The sequence below is a fragment of the Theobroma umbraticum genome, unplaced genomic scaffold (genome assembly GCF_002168275.2).
Source record: "Theobroma umbraticum cultivar Fairchild unplaced genomic scaffold, ASM216827v3 scaffold_12.0, whole genome shotgun sequence".
Lineage (NCBI taxonomy): Eukaryota > Viridiplantae > Streptophyta > Magnoliopsida > Malvales > Malvaceae > Theobroma > Theobroma umbraticum.
This window is the reverse complement of record NW_018397272.1, coordinates 2,785,767-2,807,889: the sequence shown is the minus strand read 5'-3', so window position 1 is coordinate 2,807,889 and position 22,123 is coordinate 2,785,767. Positions and strand designations below refer to the sequence as shown.

Genomic DNA, 22,123 nt, shown 5'->3' with positions numbered 1-22,123 from the left:
TATGTGCAGAAAACCTAATCTTATGGTCCACTAAAGTGGAAAGTCCAAATTGCTTTGGGACCATTACATGAATCCAATGATTCAAACAGACTACGTGGGCCCACGAGGAAATTTGGCCTCCTCCTGTCTTTTTATTGCTTTGACTATCTTACAAGGGTTGCCTTGCCTTCAGATAAGTTTGTTCTTCATCCCCAGTTAATATATTTCTCCTAGTAGGAAGGATTTAGGTAAATTTTTGCTTGGTGCTGTACTGGGAAATGATGTCTTCCCTGTCATTGTAACAGTTCCTTTTCAAGTATTAGCTTCTTCTTGGCTGGACAATCTTTGTTTTAGCTTCAGAAGATAATACTTTTCCCAACTTTGCAGATGTTTTCTAGACTATATAAATGAAGCTGCAGTGTTCTATTCCAAGCCAGTAGTACCAGTTTACCTGAGTCTCCAGGAAAAATAGAAAGAAGCAAGAACAAAGTAGAGCTTTTCTTCATGAATTCAAAATTGCAGGAGTAGAAGGTGAAGCAAGGAAAAGGAAAAGACAAATACCAAGTCTAATATGAAACCAAATTTTCTTCAAGGCAAATTAATATACATCCATTCCTAAGAAGGGCAGTACTTGAATAGTCCTAGAACTTGAATTCACAACACCAATCATTACATCTTTATTCCCCTAGAATGTAGATAAACAAAACAAGGACAGCCTGTGCATGTGATATGGCAGGGTCACTTTTGTATTAAGAAGATCAAGAATCATAGTATTTCTGATGAGTTAAAAAGATTATACCCCCAATCCATTGAGAGAATGATTGCTTTTACATGTCGATCAACAAAACGAGTAAACAATGTATCATCAAGATTTTTGGAAATCCTTGCCATCAAAATGGCAACCATTTTCCTACTAAAACTCTCCTTAATCTGACACCAGTCCAATCTCCCAGGTTTTATGTTTCAGTAAAATAACTCACAATGATCTTTGCATGACAGAACAATTGCTCTCAACCATTTATAGAGCACATGATTCATCAATTTGTTCTCTCCAAGTGAATCTATTATTTTACAGTCGCTATAGAATGAGACCTCTTTCAGGCAATCTGTTTCTGATTTAGTGTCACAAAGTTGGTGATTTAGCTCCAGAAAGGACCTGATTTGCTACACCACCCATTTGAGGAACTATGGGGCATGCCAATTAAATTAGCAGATGGAAAACTAACATCAGATAGCACATTCTTGTACTCTGTTTTTCCTGGGTCCATACTAATATTTTGGATACCAGTCATCAGATCCCGCTCTTTCCACCACAGAGCTACATTTGTTAACATAATGTAATGTAAATATTGTCTTTACCCGGCCTCATGCAGTTATGAGGACACATTGACAAATAATACTGTACAAAAAAGGGACATTTTTTCTGGTTTAACATCAAGCAAAATGAGGAGTGCAAAGAAGGGCTTAATGCCAAAAGCAACATATAAAGGTATTCAAGACATTGCATAACCAAAAAGATGATCATTCTGCAGTTGGTCTCTTATGCGAACACATTTCAAATCCATGCTTAAAAGACAGAAACAACCAACAATGAACAAAAAAAGATATGATAAACCAACCAAAATGGAATCAGTTAGGATATTTTGAAGGAAAAGCACCACCAAATGAACCACAAAAAAAAAAGATACAACTAAAAAAATTCTCAGTTATCAAGCTTTTATTTTACCTCTGAGAAGCACAGAAAGTCATGAGTATATTGTTTTATTCACATGATACAAATCAATCATAGTATAATCTCCAAAAACAAAAAGAAGCATACCCTTTGCACAACCGTATGTGAAGCATGTAAAGATCAGTACACATGGGATAAACCATTCAAATCAAGGTCCAGGATCTGTACAGTCAAAAAGGTGTAATCTACACTTCCGCAGCATTGCAAGCTTGGTGTTGCCTCTCAGAAGCTTAGGTTTATTCTCCTACCCTTCTCCTACAAACCAATTGTTAATAGAGAATTCATCCCAACTCAAGTGACAGTGTTTGCTGAAGGTTTGGTGTCTTGGAGGGAGATAACAGTTTCAAAAGCACCAACCAAGGCCTTAACCTTACTTTTTCGGGTTTCAACAAGTCTACTAGCAGTTTCTTCGATGACGTTGTTGAACAAACCCTTGTCATCTTTCTTCCCCTGCATATCCTGGTGTCTCAAAACAACCTTTTCCCCACTAGGTTTGCCGTCATTTTTGTCACCATCAACTCCTCTCCTCCGATATGTTCTCCGTCCTTCAGCCTTAATATTTTGGTTCTCCCCCAGTACTCTTCCTCGCCTGAACTTCAGCCTCCTTGGACCATTATTCTCAGACTGAAGGTCGACAACCTTTCCTCTCCTGAAAGATAATTTCACAGGTTGGCCATCCTTGTCAGTAGAGATAACCGTGCCAGCCTTTCTGTTCCTTCCTCCATTTTGCCCTTCCAAAATTTCTGCTTCTTCCATATTTACAGCCTCATCTTCATCATATTCAGAGTCAGAGTCATCCTCTAGTTCAGTCACTGAATACTCAGATTCATCTTGATCTCTTTCACTATGGGACGACAAAGATGGAGAGATTGGAAGGGATAAATGCTTGGGAGATGAAGCAATAGGTGAAGACAATTCAGAAGCACAAATTTCAATTTTATCAGATTCTGTCTCCATCTTGATAACATAAAGGGTTTTCTCCTGAAGTATGTCATTATTGCTTTCACTATGTTCATTGAGAGGTTGCTCAGTTTCATCCTTTTTGACGTTGGTCTGATTCTTCTGTGGAGGCACAACTTTCAAGTTCTTGTTCTTTCTTGTGGTTAGGCTTGTAGCTCTAGTGAGAGAAGGTCTTGGGGACAATGAAGCTCTTGGCAATGCCACTACTTTCTTTACAGCTACTTTGGAGGTCACAGTCCCTTTTCCCACCTTCATATCACTGATTCCACTGTTTCTCCTTACACTTAAACCTTCTGAAAGGACAGAAGAAGAAGGAACTTTTTCTGCTGCGGATTTCAGCTTCAAAGAAGTAGTACGCTGCTTGGCAAAGCTTTTCTCATTAGCTTTTGATGGAACTTCTTTTGAAGAGATTTGACCTTCTTTTGAAGAGATTTGAACTCTCTTAGAAGATGATGATCCATCCTGCTGCATGAATTTAGGGGCATCAGATAAGCGGGATTTTAAATTGGGTGGCAATTTGAGCTTTGTCATTGATGTCTGTTTTGCCTCTGACAGAACTTCATGTTTCCTAGGAGTTTTGCTGGCAGAAGAGTTTGTGGGCACTTCAAGCTTGATGACATCAGAGATATCATGGGAATGACTTCTGGAATTGGGAGAATGTTTGAGCTTGAGCTTTGCCACAGATGCCTTTTCTTTCTTAGACAGAGCTTCATGTATCCTAGAAGTTTTTCTGTCAGGAGAGTCTTTGGACAGTCGAAGCTTGATGACATTAGAAGTGTCAGGGGTATGAGCTCTGGAATTGGGGAAAGATTTGGACTTAACTGCTGATGTCTCCTTCCTCTGTGGCAAGTCCAAGCTCTCAAAAGAATTTGGCTCATCACATGGTTTTTTTATAATCCTCTTCAGAATGTAATGTCTAGCCTTCTCTTCAGATTCATGTTTCTTCCCATATTTGCAGAAATCATGACAAGAACCAGTAGAAGGCCTCAGATAACAAGGAAGAGTTTTTTCTCCACCGCTTGCAGAACTTGTTCCTCCCAAGGAGTTTCTTCTTGAATTACCCCCAACTGGCTTGGTAATATCTGGTGTCACTGGTGAACTGATACTCTCCTCAGCCATCAAATATGTAGGAGAAGAGAATACAAGTTTAGAACAGACAATCCTGGAAATCAACCAAAACGATGTTACAGGTGGTCACGAAATACTAACAGAAAAGGACTGCTAGATGAATAAAGCATACAAGAGCACTCACCTAGCTCTATTCTGGTATTATACTGGATATTATTTGGGCTACTATATCAAAAATCATCAACCTGGAGAACAAGACAGAAAGATTTAAACATCACTAGAAATTAGTTCTTATGATTGATTTAATTTAAAAAATAAATTAAATATCATTAACTTCAAGAGAGAACTAACAGGAACAAAGTATAAAGACAGTTTTACAGCAACTAGCATAAACTAGAAAGCAGATAAGAACAAAGACATATAGAAGAAAGAGATAAATACAACCACTTCACATCTAAACAACAAAAGAGCTTGACTTCACCATACATTCTCGTTTTGGAAATGCCACAATAAATCATTTGGCATCTCCAGCTTTGACTTCACTGCATCAATTGAGGCCTCCGTCAGGCTTCACAACAAACAGACAACTATGTTCTCTGAAATTTCTTTTGTTTAATATACATAGGCACCTATCAGAATGGCAAATTTCTGAAAAACCAAGCAGCAAATATACAGTACCACAAGTTTCACTGTTCAATCAAACAGTTGAATAGTTGATAACTATATGAACAAATACAAAGGAAAAACCTAAACTCGTCCTTCTTCTTCTTCTTTTCATGTATTAAAAAGTGGTTATACATAATGCATTGAAGATAACAACACGCAAGTTGGGCTAAGCAATAAAAGAAGAGGTTGAAAAATTCTCTAATCTACCAATATTAGAAATTGATAAATCACCCATCAATGAAGACTATGTCTCACCTAAAATCATACCAAATAAACACAAAATCAAGCTTTCACCAATATCTCATTATATTCATAAATAAACAAAAAAATGATTAAAAAGAAAAATTCAAAGCAAGCTTGAAAATTAAGCAACCATATCAGGAATACAAAAAAGGAAAAGAACCATCTTTGAAGATAAAATCAAAGAAAAATCAATCTTCGAAACAAAGAAAATAGGAAACCTACCCAAAGAAAAAGAAGAAGAGAAAACCGAGGTTTGCTCCCAAACCCATCTCAAAAATCACATTTTGGAAGAAACACATTGCTCCAAACAATCCAAAAACGAAAACCCATGTAGCATTTACTCTCCAAAACAGAAAAACAGAAAAGAAAACGGCCAAGGAAAACACAAAGGATAAGAAACGGCTGATAAGGAAGGAGAAGTAATACCTCCTTTATAATATGGCTAAGAATTAACTCTGTGCTTAACCAGAAAGCTAAGGAAAAGGCAACTGAAAAACAAATGAAAGAAGGGTCTGGCTTTGCTACGGACGAGTATGGAAGCTCACAAAAAGGTTGCCTCTTGGCTTGAAAATCGTGCAAGCAACTCTTGGGGGTTTTTGTTTTTTTCCTTTTTTGATGTTTGGCTTTGCCTTGCGCCTTTGGTTTGCATTTTTCTCTAGAATAGACAGGGAGGGGAAAAAGAGAGTGACCCCACTAAACAAAACCGAAATGAAATGAACAATTTATATATACACATATTATAAAGTTTAATTAATTTATGTTATTTAGGTCGAGTTTTATAACATATGAAATGGGTTCAATTCAATTATTCACAACGATATATGACGTAATTAAATTGAAATTTTAAAAAATATTTTCCATTTTAATTAATTAATTAATATTTTCATCTTAGTTTATGGATTAATGCCCTTTACACTGGTCGTTATCATTAGAAATTTAACTATGTATTTAAATATGTTAATTAAATTATTAATAATTATATTCAGTTAATTGAATGAAAATGCTTTGATGGCTATGAATTATGATTTTATGACAGTAGATGGACATTAAATTTTTTATGTTTGTTAATTTTTTGTTCAATGAGTAATCCATTGGGTTGATTATCTTTGGAGAGTTACATTAGGGGGTATGGTTTTTGATTATTTATTAAAAGAGAGATTTCTATTTGGAAGAGTAGTTAATTATTGCTTTGGTGTCATTCCAATGTGAAAAGCAATGGCAATAAAACATAATTCATGCCTTATATTATGATTTAATTGGTTGTAATTAATCCAATCCATAAGTATTGTATTAACTTGGCTAATTGTCCCAAAAAGACTTGGGGAACAGTAATGAGATGGTGAATGAACCATCCAGGAAAGGACATACCATATATAAGGTCTGAGTACAAGAATTTAAATTTAAATAAAATTTCTAAACATCAAATGTTTGTATATTAGAGTTAGGAATCACATCAGCCTATACACAATCCCACTGTGTATGTATATATATATATAAAAGAATAATTAGACAGGAGCAGAATATGTCAAAGAGAGGAATAGTAATTGGTGGCTGGGGAGGTGAGGTCACCCTAACATTTTCTAACATGTTAGTTGAGTAGGATAGTCCTAATCAAGGAAACAACCCTCCAATGAAAGAAATTACTGGAACATTGTCTTATGCTTTTTTAATCTAATTGTAAAATATTAATTCTATAGGGTCATTTTCTTGAACTTTTGACTAAGATGAACAATATTATTTTTTGGGAAAATGGCAATGGTGTATAATTTCTCTTGTCATATTATCTTGGAAGTTTCTATATTGATTAAATTAAATTCACAACACTCAAAAATCACATCCAGAGAACTATGAATATATAATCTCAATGGAATAAAAAAAACCAAAAATAATAGAAAATATTACCATATTATAAATAAATTTTGCTTAACATCAGATTATGATAATATATTGTACCCATGACAACAGATTTTGCACAATATATGTCCTTAAGATATTGTTTCTTTTCTTCTCTTTTGGTGGGTTTAATATATTGTGACTTAATCAACAGATCTGATCCTGGGGCATCTTCAAAAGTCATTTCTTAATCATAATGAATACAAATCTAAAGATCATGTTTATTTTATTTTATTATGTTGGGTCGGTTTGAGGGGATAACTTCAATGCCTACACATCCCATCTTTTGTATATGAAATCGACCACAATTAAGTTCCTTCAATCAATAGGAGGGTGTGCCTTCATTTTGACTTGTACAAATGAAATATATTTGTTTTTATTTTTTGTGAAAATATTTCATTCATAATCATAGATGTGAAATTCTGATAAATATATATTATCAATTATAGACATTCGAAAAATCAATTAATATATGATCACGAGTAGCTCGATAGAATTTCTTATAAATTAAGATATCATTTCTACAATTGTCATGTATTGAATGCATGTTATATATTTTTTTTAATAAGAATGTTGGTGGTTATCAAAAGACAAAATACTTTGCAAACACATTTTTGTCCTTTGTTTTTTTTTTTTCCTTCTTCCCCATATTTTGAATCATTTATAAAGCACTACAGGTCACATTAAAATGATATTATTGTCATTGAAATGTTGCATAGCATTTAAGCTACCAAGAAAATCAGGGAAAAAAAAATAGATGCAGTGCCACCACATGGAAATGGTGTTTGTGTAAACTTTGGGATTTCATGATGATATTTTATGTATTTGTTGGCAAGATATGGCCCTCTTATGATTGTACTTCATGGTTGAGAAGATCATAATGGATATATATATATATATATACATCAACTTCAGTTAATCATTATAATCATTGGAAGTTGGCAACATAATCTAACTAAATTAGTATAAACTTGCACAAACTTATAAAGTTTGAATTTATAAACAACTTTTTGGTCCAAGACTTGTATGCCTATCTCTTTAAGCATTGGCTGGATAGGATCAGTTGGCCGCCACATCCCAGGAAACAACAGATGGCATTTTATAATAGTTTGTGCTTGGCATCTCACAAACTTGAAGGATGGGCAATTGGCTTTTCCAGGATAAAGCCTCCACCTGGGAAAGCCTTTCTTCTGCTATAGCAAAAAAAGCAGAACTCTTTAATCATTTTTAGGGTGGAGAATGAAAAAGTGAAAGTTGCATCAATATCACCTTAAAGGCTTTGGAAAAAGCTATGGCCAGATTGGAAGGCTGATAAATACAAAGGAGAGACAGAGACAATTGAGTAATAGGAAAAATTCACCTTGGATTCTCCTTCCCTCCCCACCAATGCTCTATGCTTGTGATCTAGCATCTTCTTTAATGGTATTATTTGCTAAGATATCAACTCTCTTAACAAGTTCTGGGCCACAAAAAAAAAAAAAAAAACACCAATTGTTTTTTAATTGTCTAAATTTGGTAGCTTTAGTTGAGGAGGTTGACCACCCAACAAAAGAGTTGGGTCCATGATGTTAATGAAAATCAAGAACTTTCATTCTATTTGGTGTGAATTCTTGCTTCTTCATTGGTTTCTTGGTCATAATTTGTTCCCCAAGACAAGTTTTCTATAGGCAAGGGCAAGCCAGTTCCAACCTTTGTAGAGTAAGGAAAACAACCCTGCCTGTTTCCTGCTGCTTGCCTTGTATTTTTTTTTTTCCAAATTTGACCCCAAGACAGTTCTTTTTCTACGTTTTAGGTAATCTTTCCACCATGTGATATTCCCTATCTTCCAATTTGTCAAGGCTTAAGTGTTCCCTGTGTCTTTTGGGTGGTTGAATGATATATTCCGTGTAATTGAAAGGAGGGCCCTTACTCTAACTCATGTAGGGTTCTTGCCACTTTTATTGCTTTGCTTCATTGTTAAGTAAAACATGACGAATATCAGGAGGACCAGGTTAGATAGATGAATTCGTAGCACATGCAACGCCCTGTGAAATAATAATGTATATTCGACTTCATATTTTGCACTAATTTCAATTCAATGGTAAAAAGGCTGAAAGAGGGGTGATCAAAGCTCTACTTTTCTCTTTAAAATGTAAATAAGTTGAACACTTGTGAAATGGCATCTGGTATACCCTAGAAATCTAAGTTTCTATACATGCATTTAAATAGGTGGGAGGCTGCAGTATTTACTTATCATGGTGCATATCATCTTTTGCGGCCAGAGACCGTTTTCTTCACAGCTCCCACAGACACTAATAATTCATCAAGGGATGATAGGGTCTTCATGTCATCCGGTGGGAAGTAACTGGCTGCCTTCCCCATGAGTGATGTGAAGAGAAGAGCAAGTGAGGGCCGAGTAATGTAACGCTCACCTAAAAGGTCATCAAGAAATGCAAATGCAGCTAATAATTCAGCCCTGCCTGCCTTAATGGGACCTGCAAAATGGGCAGGAATTATCCTCTTGAATTTCCAGTCCCTTGCGATGCCATCAATCCAATCCCTAACCTGAATTTTTTAGAAGCATGAAAAATAGTTATACTTCCAACCAAAACCAATTTCTTAGATGGAATATACACAACAAATGCAGGGGATGCTTAGCAAAATGAAATGTATCACTTCCTAGTAGTCACATCCCCCCTCTGGTTCATGCAGAAAGCAAAGGAGTGTTTAGTTATTTTAACGGTTTATAAAATCATCTAAATTACTCCTGGGGTGCCAGATTAGGGTGCTCTGATAAGTACAATAAAGGAGCTAGAGTCGAATATTTTATATGATGGAGTCATCAAGAGAAAGTTACATCAAAAAGGTTCTTACCTTTTCTGGAACTTTGCTGAAGACTAGTGTCTTTACGATAGGAGAAACAATCAGCTTTTGTGACATCTGAGCAAAACTAGCATTTGGTTCCAGAAGATTCGATGGACCAAGGAACAGTATCTGTAGAACCATTCTTTCCCACCCTGTGCCATGCATTACTGTTATTCAATTTCTTGTTGATTTATATGAACACTTTTAATTTGCATCAGCATTGTGCTAAATTGGGCTATCTAATATCAAGACATTTGCACGCTGGGATAGCATTTTGACATGAAAGCTAACCTTTTTGACGGTTTATTTCATTGTCAACAACTGGTTCATCAGGAACTTTCTTTCCTTTGCTAAGAAGTTTCACTGCCAAGCCATTCTTTGCTGATGCCAAGAGGTATTCTTTGTTAATGCACTCTGGTGGCTTTTTTGGGACATATATGACAGCATCTGTAACCAGAAGGGTTCTTGAACGTTTATGACAGAAAGCCACTTCTACATATGGTCCAATTCCTGATACAATTAAACGAAAATGAGTTCAAGCTTGCTGCACCTTGATGAGGTTACAAGTAGCTCAAGTTCAAGTTTATTTACCAACTTCTGGCGAGCTTAGAACTTTTTGTTCAATCTCATCAGCCCATGGAGTCGACAAATCCTCATCTTCCAAAATTTTGGCTCGAAAAATACCAAAAAATTCAAGGGGTAAATTCAAGGGCCAACTCCATTGCCTTGGTGCCACCCACACCTGAGCCTTTGGAAATTTTCGAGAGAAAGGACCCACAAAAATTTTATGCTCATAAGCAAATGTTGGCAGGACAATGTATTCTACTGGAGCTCCTAATTCCTTCAAAAGCTGGAAAAATACAGGAGATGACTTGTTAGAGAATGAATTCCAAGTTCAATAAAGTGAAAAATATGCAGAAGAGTATCACAAAAATAAAAACAGGAGCAAAGACAGGGAAGGGAATTGTGCAATAAAAATATAAGGAAAATAGTGAAGCAAACAATACTGATTCTCATAAACCATAAAAATGTAAAACAAATTAACAGTTCCCAGTTTACATTTTAGGGTCCAGCTGCCGTAATCCTTGTAGCAAATACTTTCAAAATGCTACATATGTAATGCCTAAACAGGAGATAAAATCAAGCTGGACAGATTTCCAAGTGAAAAATGGTCAGATGTTATTGGTCAGTTTAGTCATGCTGTAATATACAAACTGGAAATATCATAGGCTCATAGTTAATTTTCATCGTATTATGCTCACTGTCCACCACTACATTGACAACAGCTCAATCCTGAAAGGCCTTTACTCAGCAACATGGGCATGACTTTAAAATACTGGTTTTAATTGTCATATTCAGATACATATATAGTAAAAGAAAAACACCAGGATAGTCCCTAGAAAATTGAACGTTGTAAGTTGAATTGATTTATTCAGAAGTGAAATTCAGTTAACAACAAAGAGTGGAAGACCGGAAACCTTTACCAAATACCCTTATAATAGGGAAGTTAATAAATGACAATTAGACGTTGGTCCAGTTGCAAAAGGACAGGCTAAGCCCTGTAAGGTCTCAGGTTCAACCTGCCCTGTCCCCACCCTACCACTCCCCTTTTCCCAATAAAGACAGATGCTTTGTGAATAGAACTAAACAAATGCCATATTTAAAGTTGAGAATCAGAGAGCAAGACTGAACCTTGATGCACTCTTTGGTTGGGGCAATGGGTGCATGGACCCATAGTCCCCCAGATTTGAGTTTGATAACTGTCATCCGAATGTTTGTTGAGACACTGCTGAAGCCTAATGCTTGCTCTTGTTCAAATAGCCATATAGAGCCTTTAACAGCCTAAAGAAGACATATACAAATGTGAGACATATGAAGAGTTAGTACAAGAGAAACATAATTGTAGGTGTAGTGCTTCAGATCAGAGAACACGCAAGTGTGCGCATATACATATGCAGGTCAGTATGCATACATATTGCTCTTCTATGCACTCAAAAGATAGATTAGAAACCCTTTCATGTTTAACCTGGCTTAAGAACACATTGATTCGTGGAAAGACAAGAAGAAAGGAATTGAAAACATTTTGGTAGAAAACCAATTTTCCTTTTCCTGTTAGCTTTTTGGTAGAAAACTCTTGCTGTTTTGAATTCAGGTAACCATCTAATGTGCTTGCTGTTTCCATTAGAAAGTGCTATCATATCTAGAAGTATTGTTCCATATATATTCCTTGTATTTGTTCTTTTCAGACCAGAGCACAAAGGAATTTCAAGATTTCAATGCATATGCCTGGTTCTTAGAAGAATTACCGATAGCACTGATATATTTTTCTGGAAAGCAAGTTAAAATTTTGCTGTAATTGTGGTAATAGCTCTATGCTCTTCCTTCTTACATTGTCAACAACTCTAAAGAACAACATATTTTGTATTCAAAATACTGTAATGTATGTGATGTAAATCTGCAATGTTTTGAAGAATTTGCATATCATGAGGCCAGACTATGATTTTAAACTTAGCTAGTGAGCATTAGAATGGAACAGTAGGCATAAATAGGCAAATACAATTTTCAACTGATCAGCCATACATACTTATATCCAAGTAAAGAACAAAAAAAAATAAATTTAAATGGTAACTCTTAATTCTCTAGTCACTAAAAGTCAAATATCATCCAGCTGACCTCAGTCCTAGTAGTGCGCCGGTTGAGAAAAGGGCCAAGAGGGAAAGGGAAGCCTGTGATGTTAAAGTAAAACCTGTTAGCAGACGCAGTCCTACTACTGTCACTTCCAGCAGCAGTGGTTGTATCACCAGCTGAAGCAACCACCAAGCTGATACCACTATCTTTCTTCTGGCTTCTTGGTTTCAACTGTAAAGAAGAACCCTTCAAGGACCCACCAAGGAAACTTGAATTGGGTTCTTTTAAAGAGATCGGGCTCTGAAGAACAGTTGATTTTGGAGAAGAAACAGCAATGGCTGCCACCATTTTTTCTCTTGGTTTTGCTTTTGTTGGTGTAGCAAATCCTTGTTCAGTTACTTCGGCAGTTGAACTTGAAATAACAACCAGAAAGTGGATTGGAAGGGGCCAAGATCCCAAGGCTGTAATTCCAGGCTATAGTTCTGACACGTGGTGGTTTCTGGTTTGATATTGACACGTGGAGCTTGGAGTTAGATTCTGGATTATCTGTGAGATTGGGAAAAATAATGAACAGATAAAATGAAACTTAAATTACCAGGAAACCATTGAAGTTTCTAGAACAATCTATTATAACAAGAAGAGAATTCTCACTTAATAGCATGCAGAGCAAACCCAAACTCACAAAGAATTGGTTATACGTATATGATAATATTAATAACTTAATAATTAGTAGTAATAAATTTTTTTAATTCTTCTTTATTTATCAGATTCTGTGAATTGTATATTTCACCTACAATCTAATTATTTTTCCAAATTTATTACCTCCAATCTGTTAAATTTTTTTATAATCTCAATTGTTTTTAATTTAACTTGATCATGTTTGTCCCACATCTTTAGCAATAAAAGGATTTGCCATTGATCGTGCTAAATTTCTTGTCAATATAAACAAAGAACCGAATTCTACAGCCATCTCATACATATCTCACATTGCTATAGTTTCTAATCAAATTCTATAATGTTTTCTTAGTGGGAATCATCTGGTAGATGGGTGGACAAATGCTTGAAATTTGAATGTCAGGCATCAGATATTGAAGACTGCAATGAGTTCTTCGGAATCACAATCCTCTTGAACACTTGTTCATGCCTGGAGACTCTGACAATGACAATGGAGCTGTCCCCTACAAGAAGGTTCCCAGATTGTCAGCCACCGTTTAAGTTCAGTCCTTATGATTTTCGGAGAAAGAATTTAATCATTTACAATTGCATTTAGAAAGTGGTGGAGGTGAAGTAAATTTTTCGAAATCACATTCTTTTTTAACAGTTGTCCCTGGCCTGGAGACTCAACTGTCCTCAAAAGAATCTTCCCTGATTATGAGCGCCCCCATTCGAGTTAAATCGTCTAAAACAGTACGAAGATGGTGGAAGTGTTATCATCCGACTCACAAAGCAATCAGAGACGAGAAATAGAACACCATAATAATTCTTTCAGACAGTTTGTCTATGGCCTAGAAACCCTTACAATACCATTGAGCTGTGTCACTTGCAAAAACTCATAGCCTCCATTCGAGTTAAATCCTTTAGATTTATATTGGGTGCATGTGCGTATGGGTGTGTAAAAGGTTATTTCGGTTAATTCGGTTATTAGATATTTAATAATTGAATTAACTGAACTCTTTTTTAAAAATAACTGAAATCAAATCGAACTATGTAATTAATCGAATTAATCAAAACCAAATTAATTTGGTTAGTTTGGTTCAATTTTCAAAAACCGAACTTAACAAATTTTTTATTTTTTTTTGTTTGTATATATTTATTTATATTATATTTTTTTAAAATAAATCAACATTACAAAATATTAAAAATGACCCTCAAAAATTATAATAAATAAAATAAATATTCATATAATTTATATGATATTAATAACAATAAACAATTAAAAAAAAAGAGATTTGGCCTTTAAGTACTCTGGCGAGACAAAGCCATTGCCATCACTTAAAGAGCACATCATTTCTAGCTTATTAGAGACCAAATGGAGTTCTTCAAAAGCAGCTTGGACAAGTATATGCCACCAAAGTCTCAACACAAACTACATCGATAATTCAGCAATTGCCTCAAAGGCATAATCATGGTCCTCAAATTTTTTTCTAGCATCACTTACTAGTTCTAAAACAGTTTGCCTCAAATTATTTATGTTGGCATAGACAAGAGTGTTGTGACAAAATATACAATCAGTTACTGCCAAATAGACACTTTCTGGTTTCAAATGTTAAAATGTGCAGCAAATAACAATAAATCATTAACAATATTTAACAATAGATAAAAACAACAACAAACAGTCTTCAACAAATAACAGCAAATCATTTCTAGTCTTCAACAATGGATAAAAAAAATAACAAATAATCTTGAATGCAAGTAACCTTTAAAGATTACTTCTTTCCCAAATGCCTATCGATGCTGTGTGCAACTTAGGATAAATACAAGTTGTACTCTTAAAAGTTGAAAAAGATAAAAAAAATTCATTAGTTTCAAATAGATTAAACAAAAATAAGTTAAAACATGTTAAATATTTTATAAATTCAAATAGGCATTAGATAACATTAGTACATTATTTGATTACCTTAAAAATTATCAAGTACATTGTCCACTGCAATCTTTGACAACTCTAAAATACATAAACAAGAAAGTAAGAAATAAAGTAATAACATATTAACAATTGAAACAGCAAAAATTAAATGATGATATAAATAAAATACTTACCTTCATCAACTTTCTCAAGCTCTGCCAAATCATTCTCGGTGTCATGAAAGATCATAGGAAGGTCCACGTAGCCAATCTTGAGCACAAATAAGAGCTTGCACCATCTTATATGGTACAAACAAGAGATGAAATGGAAAGAAAGACAACAAAGAAGATGTATCGAAACAATAAATTATGTACACCTTGCAATTGGAGAACTATATTATATGCGTATGTTATTGAATGTTGTCAAAGGAGCTACTAGTTATGAACACATTAGAACTATTGATGGTATCACATATCAAACTAATCATGCAGCATGTCAAATATTAAGACTACTAGGAAATGACCAAGAATAGAATGATGCTTTGTTACAAGCTTCTGAATGGGTTTCAAGTGAACAATTAAGACAATTATTTGTTATTATAATAATGTTTTGTGAAATAACGGATCCAGTAATAGATTGGGAAAATAGTTGAAAATTATATTCTGATGACATAGAATATAGGTTGAAATGTGCATTTGGATGCTTAGAATATTCAATTCCAAAAGATCATTTGAAGAATTATATCTTAATTGGTCTCGAAGATATTTTCAATAAAATCTCAATTCTTTTGCTTACTTTAAATTACCCATGAAACAAACAAAAATTTATATCTACAAGAAAATCGATTGATACATGAATAAATGAATTATAACTTAATTAAGCTTCGACAATTACATTTTCAATTAGTCTCACAATTAAATCATGGGCAAATGAAAATTTATCAATGCGTCAGACAATTAATTGATAATGAAGGACATATGATATTCGTTTATGGCCATAGAGGCACAGGCAAAACATTTTTTTGGACCACCTATATTTTTGCAATTTAATCGATAGGTAAAATTGTTCTTACTATAGTTTCTTCTGGTATTGCATCTTTATTATTACAAGGTAGTAGAATAGCTCATCCAAAGTTCAAAATGCCTCTTGCTGTTAACCAATTCTCCATCTGTCAAATAAATAAAAAGAACTTAACTTGCCAGATTGGTTCAAGCATGTACATTAATAGTTTGGGATGAAACTCTTATAATTCATAGACATTGTTTTGAAACTCTAGTCTTAAACTTTTTGGAGGAAAAATAGTATTGTTGGGAGGAGACCTTAGACAAAATTTACCAATTGTTCAAGGTGGCATAAAAACAGATATCATTAATTCTACAATAAATCAATCGCCATTATGGACTCAATGTAAAATCTTTCGTCTAAAGACTAATATGAGATTACAACGAGATGATCTAGATGAACAATCAAGGAATGAAATTGAGGCATTTGGACAATTGTTATTAAATATAAGTGACGGAAATTTAGAAACAACTATACATAGAAACAAAGATGATTCATATTTGGTTAAACTACCTAACGATTGATTAGTTTCATACACAGATGATCCAATGAAAAATATTGTGATAGCAATTTATGATGATTTTGAGAAGTATTATGCCAATACTACATATTTGAAAAAAAATAGCTGTAATTACCTCTTACAATGAAACAATTGATTTAATAAATGCATATGCGCTGAGCTTGGTGCCAGGAGAAACAAAGACATACTATAGCAGTGATAAAATTTCTCATTCAACAGATCAAATGTTGAAACTTAAATTACTTTACCCAACAGAATTTTTAAACTCAATTAAGTTTCCTAGTATACATGATCATATTCTCAATCTTAAAGTAGGTTGTGTGATTATGATATTGAGAAATATAAACCAAAATTCTAGATTATGCAATGGCACTAGGTTGGTCATTACACAATTGGCTTCAAACATTATACAAGGCAAAATTTAATCTAATATACGCGCCAACAATAAATACTACATTCCTAGAATGGTATTAGTAATAAAACATCAAAAATGGCTTTTTACATTTTATAGAAAACAATTTCCAATTAGATTATGCTATGATATGACTATCAACAAAAGTTAATGTCAAACACTTGATAAAATTGGTTTATATTTACCTAAACTGGTTTTCACATATGGTCAACTATATGTTGTTCTTTCAATAGTTACTTCACATCAAGGTTTGAAAATTTTGAATCCAAATAATAATGGATAAACTTTAAATGAGACAATAAATATCATATACAAAATTTTTTTGATAATTTACCTTTAGATATATACCCTACCTTCTTTACATTTTCTTCCTTTGCTTCGATGCATTTGTTTCAATTAATCTAAACCTTAATAATGATTTGTCATTTTCTTACAGTAACATGATCCAACAAATCAATGAAGCATTGTCTTTTCTACCCCTATCAAACAAGAAAATAAACCAAAGATGAAAGTATTACATATATATCAACCAGTCTCTCCAAAATCAAAAATATTTTTAAGCTATGACTATTATGTTGTTCAAACACAAGTAAATAATTTTTCCTTATACAATACAATGCTCACAAGTTTTTGAATATAACATATTTTACCCTTGTTTTTTTTCATAGCTGATAGCATACTATATCATTTACCACACACATTAAATATTACACTCTTCCTGATCATCGATAGATGTTTTTTTTCAATTAAGAGAATGAGGATTCGAACTTTACTTTTTAGATAGAAGATCATGCACTAACCAGTGAACTAAATGCTTGAGTGTATTATCGATATATACTTTAATGTTAATAATTTAGTTAATTGTGTTGTTTTGATAACATCAACTACTTAATTAAAGTTAATAAGTTAACAATTTGTTCAATTATATTCTTCTAATAACATTAAACAGATAATTAAACTTCTATTCAAAATAATAATAAACTTTCATATAATATTTCGAGCAATACTCATAAAATAACGATGTCCTAACACAACGTGCAGGAATAACTTTAGTAATTATAATTTCTTAGAATAGGGTAATTAGAGCTATTGAGATCGAATTGGATTGAAATAATTCTCTAGACATAATTCTCCTCAATTCTAAGGAATGATCGGAGCCAAAGCTTGAGTCGGAACCTAAAAGTTGAAACACATCCCTAGACAACACAATTGAGTGGTTGACAATGTGAAATTAGCCGACTTTTGTTAGAGTTTAAAGAGAAAAAAAAATATGAGTTAAAATTTTTTGAAGAAACTATTACGAGAAAAAATATAAAATATATACATTGCGCCCACCTGATTGGAGTTTCTCAAATTGAATTCTCTATGGTATAAGTACAACTTAAAATAAGTTAATGTGGAAATATTGTGAAACATTAAAAATTATTTGATAATATTTTACTTTATTTTAATAAAACAAAAGTAATTGTAAAAGACTCAATTTTTTATTAAACTAAATCGTAAGTTTTAAATGAAAGCAATATGTAAAATAAAATATATCTCTATTAATTAAAAATAATAAAATAAATTGAATGAAGAGAAAAAAATTAAACCAAATAAAAAAGTGAATGTGAAAAAAATATAATTCTTCCAATGATTTCATAAATCATTGAAAAGTGAGAATAATAAAAAAATCCCCTTAAATATTTTTTATTACACATTAATACTTTTAGAAAAAAAATTTGATTTATGCTTCTTTTAAAAGCTCAAATCGACTTCTCCTATCAGTAAAAGTTTAAAAATTTCAAAGTTAAAACACCTTATTTTCAACTTTTACAATAGAAAAAATCTTCCAACATTAACAAAAAATAAATAAATAAATAAAACTTAAAACTTATACATTTATCCTTAAATAAATAAATAATATATGTCTAAATATATTAAAAATTATTATATTTATTATCAATTACTGTATTTAATTTAAACTTTTTTTATTTCAAATAATATAGCACTCTTTAAAAAACTGTACTATTATAAGTTACGTTATAAAAAATTCTTTACATGTATTTTTATATATTTATGAGAACAAATTCATTTGTGTAAAAGCTCAAAATTGTAAATGAGGAAAAATGACCGATTTGGTTTGTCATAATCGAGTATCAAATGGATCAAATTTTTTTAAAAAATCAATCAACCCAATCGAACTTAAAAGGAAAATCGAATCAACCAAAAAATATATTGGTTCAACCAGTTTAATAATAGACTAAAAGAGCCAAAATTTTGTCATTTTTATCTTTTATAATTATAATATTAAAATTTATAAAATTCATCTATAATTATAAAATATATAAATAATCAAGACATAAATATATTAATACAAACCAACATAAAAAAACTAATTAAACATACATAAATCATAACATTTAACATTAACAACATCAACATCTTTAAAATTAACATCCACAACCACAAGAGTCAAAGACAATCTTTGTCCTTTCACATAAAGCACCAAATTAACATTCAAGGGTTCTAATATTTAAGTTCTAATATTTAAGATTCAATATAACAATGATATTAAAATTAACATCTACAAAATAGGACAACTTACATATATAATAGGCTATCAAATATTCAAATTTACAATAGTGAATATGAAATATATTTTATTATATATAACATTAAGTTTGGTTTTTTTATCAATTCAGTCTAAAAAATTTAAGACTGAGAACCGACAAAATAAACTGATAAGATCAAAATTTTTAGACTGATAGACCAATCAGTCCGAACCATTTTACCTAAATTTCATTCAATTCGGTTGAGTCATTGGTTCAATAAATTTTTGGACACCCCTAATAACCAATCAAACAGACAAGCTATACATACTAAATTAGAAAAAAGGGTTAAAACATTTAGATGCCTAGGAAGAAATATAGAACCCTGCAAATGATTTAATCACACAACATGTTTACACATAATTGATTGCTTTCATCCAAACTAAAAAGAAGAAGAGCAAGATATGCAGAAAAATCACATATCTATAACATATATCTAATAACAACAGTCTCGTTGTCTAAGTACAAATACATGCGTACTTGAGCTTTCTCAAAGACTTTACATACCTGTTTCAACTGTATACTAACCAAGAGCTCTGTTATACACAGAGCATTAGGTACTACATCTGGAAACTGTGGTTGTCATTGGATAATCAAATCCCGGGTTTAAGAATAAAAACAATTACACTCCTATCAGGGAAGAAGAGATTGAGAAGCTTTGAGGAAGAACTGCCATTACCTTGGACACTGAAAGGTCGTCGAATTGGAGATTTAATGGCCTTCAGGTGCAATCAAGTATCCCACTGTAGGTACAGACTTATATTCACAATGCTTGCTGACCATGAAATTGGTACCATCTCAAGTAATGATCTCTTTAACAAGCCAGTCTAAACTAGGATACGCAAAGTACAAAATGAGAAATGAAGGGAGAGCAAACAAGACAGTGATAAGTATGTACAGGGCCAAGATGGCTGCACTGGCAGGTATTGCATACAGGATGATTAAGAGAAATATGATGACCAGGGGGAACTTGGCTGTCAGATGTATAATTAACACCAGAGATTTCCGAAGGGAAGACTGTATTCTTTCCAAATTGAAGTAATCGGCTAGATGAGTATCATTGTGGCTTGATCCAGATGACTCAGAATGAGGACATTGTCCCCTTCTGCGGTTACTCTGAGTCACATGGTTTCCCAAAGCTAAATTGTTGTTTGAAGACCAGTCTTGCTGACGATCCTCACAGAAAGCAGAATGAGACTTCAGTCTATCACCATTCATGCTCTCGACCATCCAAAGTAGAAAATAATTCTTCCGCGGGAACTTGAGATTTCCCCTATAAACCAGACGAAAAGACAAGAGATTGCACCATGGACATGAGATAAATAGAGGAAGCTGAATTGGTAGAGTAGGAAATTTCACAACAGCCCACTGAAGTCCTAGAATGCAGTTTTTACAAAGGGTATGACCACACCATAAAACATAGGGCACATTTTCTACAATGTTGAAGGATTCACAGCATATTGGGCACTCTAAGCCTTCTTCCCTGCTAACTACAGAAGAACTTTCATCATCCGAACATTCTGATGCAGCATGACTTTGCTTTAGAGAGTCATTTCTCAGTCCAACAGTTCCAGCAATGCAGTTGGATGCAAAACTCCACATGTTGATAACAAGGAACACAGTGATCACACAGAGAACATCATTTTCTAGTAGCAGAAACTGAACCTAAATAATTACAACATAATGCCAATACTGATAACATCCATCTGCCAAGTACAACAGTGCTGGGTACCAAAAGTCAACCTGAAAGGAAAAAAATAAGAAGTAAGAATGAAAGTCACGTACCATAGGCAGAAATACTTCAGTAAGCATTTCCCATTTTAACTGCATGCAACTACTGCTAATGTATCAATCTAGTATTCCATTCTGAATTAACCTACCATTCATAGCATGCTGATAACACTACAAATCAAACAGGAAAACAATAGCATTTGCTCCTGCATAGATCTTCAATAAACAAACTAGAAATATAAACCAAGGTGGTTAGGAAGCAGCAAAGTGAAAATCTATGCCAGGTGGGAAGATTGTTGGCCTTTAAAGTTGGAAGCAAGCCTAATTCAACTAACTATGCTAGGAAAACTCTTGATCAGTTTTAAGAAGACTACTTGGCATCAAACAAATGTCCTCTAAACCATCTGCTTGATGCACAGTGTGTCTCTTGTCAAACTAGAGACACTAGATTTACAGCTGCCACCATACAAATCTGCCTTTAATCAAGATCAAGTTCAAGTTCAATTCATCCAAGCTAAAATAAGTAATCATACAACATTTTACATCAAATCCTTAGACACCAAAAAATAGAAATAAATACCCAATTCCTGAGAAAAACAAAACATCCTAAATCAGAAAAAAAAAAACCTAAATAAATATATCCCCTCCAAAATCATAGCAAAAGAAAACACAAATAAGCTTTCTTCATCATTTTAAGAACTACCCATTTCACTCTAAAACTACTATTCACAATTGATATATACAAGACCCAATCAATTACAAATTGAATAGCCAACTGAAATGCAAGAAGATGAAAGAACATAGAAAGGAAAAAACTTTAAATGATCATTTAACATAAAACCCCAAAAGAAAAAATTCAAAAAAAAAACATAAAACTTATCAGCTTGAAAACAACCCAATAATTAACTCAAACAAAAATTACAGGAAAAGCAAGAGAGAGAGAGAGAAACAGAAAGAAGATAATTATCAAAAGGAAAAAAAGTCTGATCTTTACAATTAAAAGCGTCTTTTAACAGTAAATAAAAAAATTAAATTCAAAAAAATAGAAACTTGAAGTAATGATCTTACAGAGTATGGGTATCTTGCTTTGATGACAACAAAGAGAGAATATGAAGGAGCAGAAGAAAGTTCGAGATCTCTCTCCTTTTTTCACTCTGTGCTCTCGATTCTCTGACTCTCTGGAATTAGTCTGCTATAAATATAATAAACAAGGCATAAAATTTAAATGAGT

At 33.2% G+C, this 22,123-nt stretch overlaps 3 protein-coding genes across 8 annotated transcripts; all 3 read right to left on the bottom strand.

The window, feature by feature from the left end:
• Nucleotides 1-1,664: 1,664 nt before the first annotated feature.
• Nucleotides 1,665-5,325, bottom strand: LOC110426737 (uncharacterized). 6 transcript variants are annotated; one of them, XM_089785361.1, is made up of 4 exons: nt 5,075-5,325; nt 4,226-4,387; nt 3,924-3,984; nt 1,665-3,833 (listed from the first exon to the last, which is right to left on the bottom strand). In XM_089785361.1, exon 4 carries the CDS (start codon nt 3,788-3,790, stop codon nt 2,003-2,005), a length of 1,788 nt encoding a protein of 595 aa, XP_089641487.1. In that variant the 5' UTR covers nt 3,791-3,833; nt 3,924-3,984; nt 4,226-4,387; nt 5,075-5,325; the 3' UTR covers nt 1,665-2,002. The 6 variants fall into 6 exon arrangements, with proteins under 6 accessions (XP_089641487.1, XP_021297704.1, XP_021297706.1 ...); XM_021442029.1 differs by having other exon boundaries at nt 4,226-4,344; XM_021442031.1 differs by having other exon boundaries at nt 4,226-4,307.
• Nucleotides 5,326-8,642: 3,317 nt separating this feature from the next.
• Nucleotides 8,643-12,408, bottom strand: LOC110426731 (lysine-tRNA ligase). Its single transcript, XM_021442024.1, has 6 exons — nt 12,059-12,408; nt 11,078-11,227; nt 9,977-10,235; nt 9,677-9,895; nt 9,395-9,537; nt 8,643-9,085 (listed from the first exon to the last, which is right to left on the bottom strand). The coding sequence occupies exons 1-6, from the start codon at nt 12,359-12,361 to the stop codon at nt 8,786-8,788; spliced, it is 1,374 nt and encodes a 457-aa protein (XP_021297699.1). The 5' UTR covers nt 12,362-12,408; the 3' UTR covers nt 8,643-8,785.
• Nucleotides 12,409-19,566: 7,158 nt separating this feature from the next.
• On the bottom strand, nt 19,567-22,092 carry LOC110426683 (RING/U-box superfamily protein). The gene is made up of 2 exons (XM_021441966.2): nt 21,961-22,092; nt 19,567-20,904 (listed from the first exon to the last, which is right to left on the bottom strand). The coding sequence occupies exon 2, from the start codon at nt 20,761-20,763 to the stop codon at nt 19,960-19,962; it is 804 nt and encodes a 267-aa protein (XP_021297641.1). The 5' UTR covers nt 20,764-20,904; nt 21,961-22,092; the 3' UTR covers nt 19,567-19,959.
• Between the last annotated feature and the right edge of the window lie 31 nt (nt 22,093-22,123).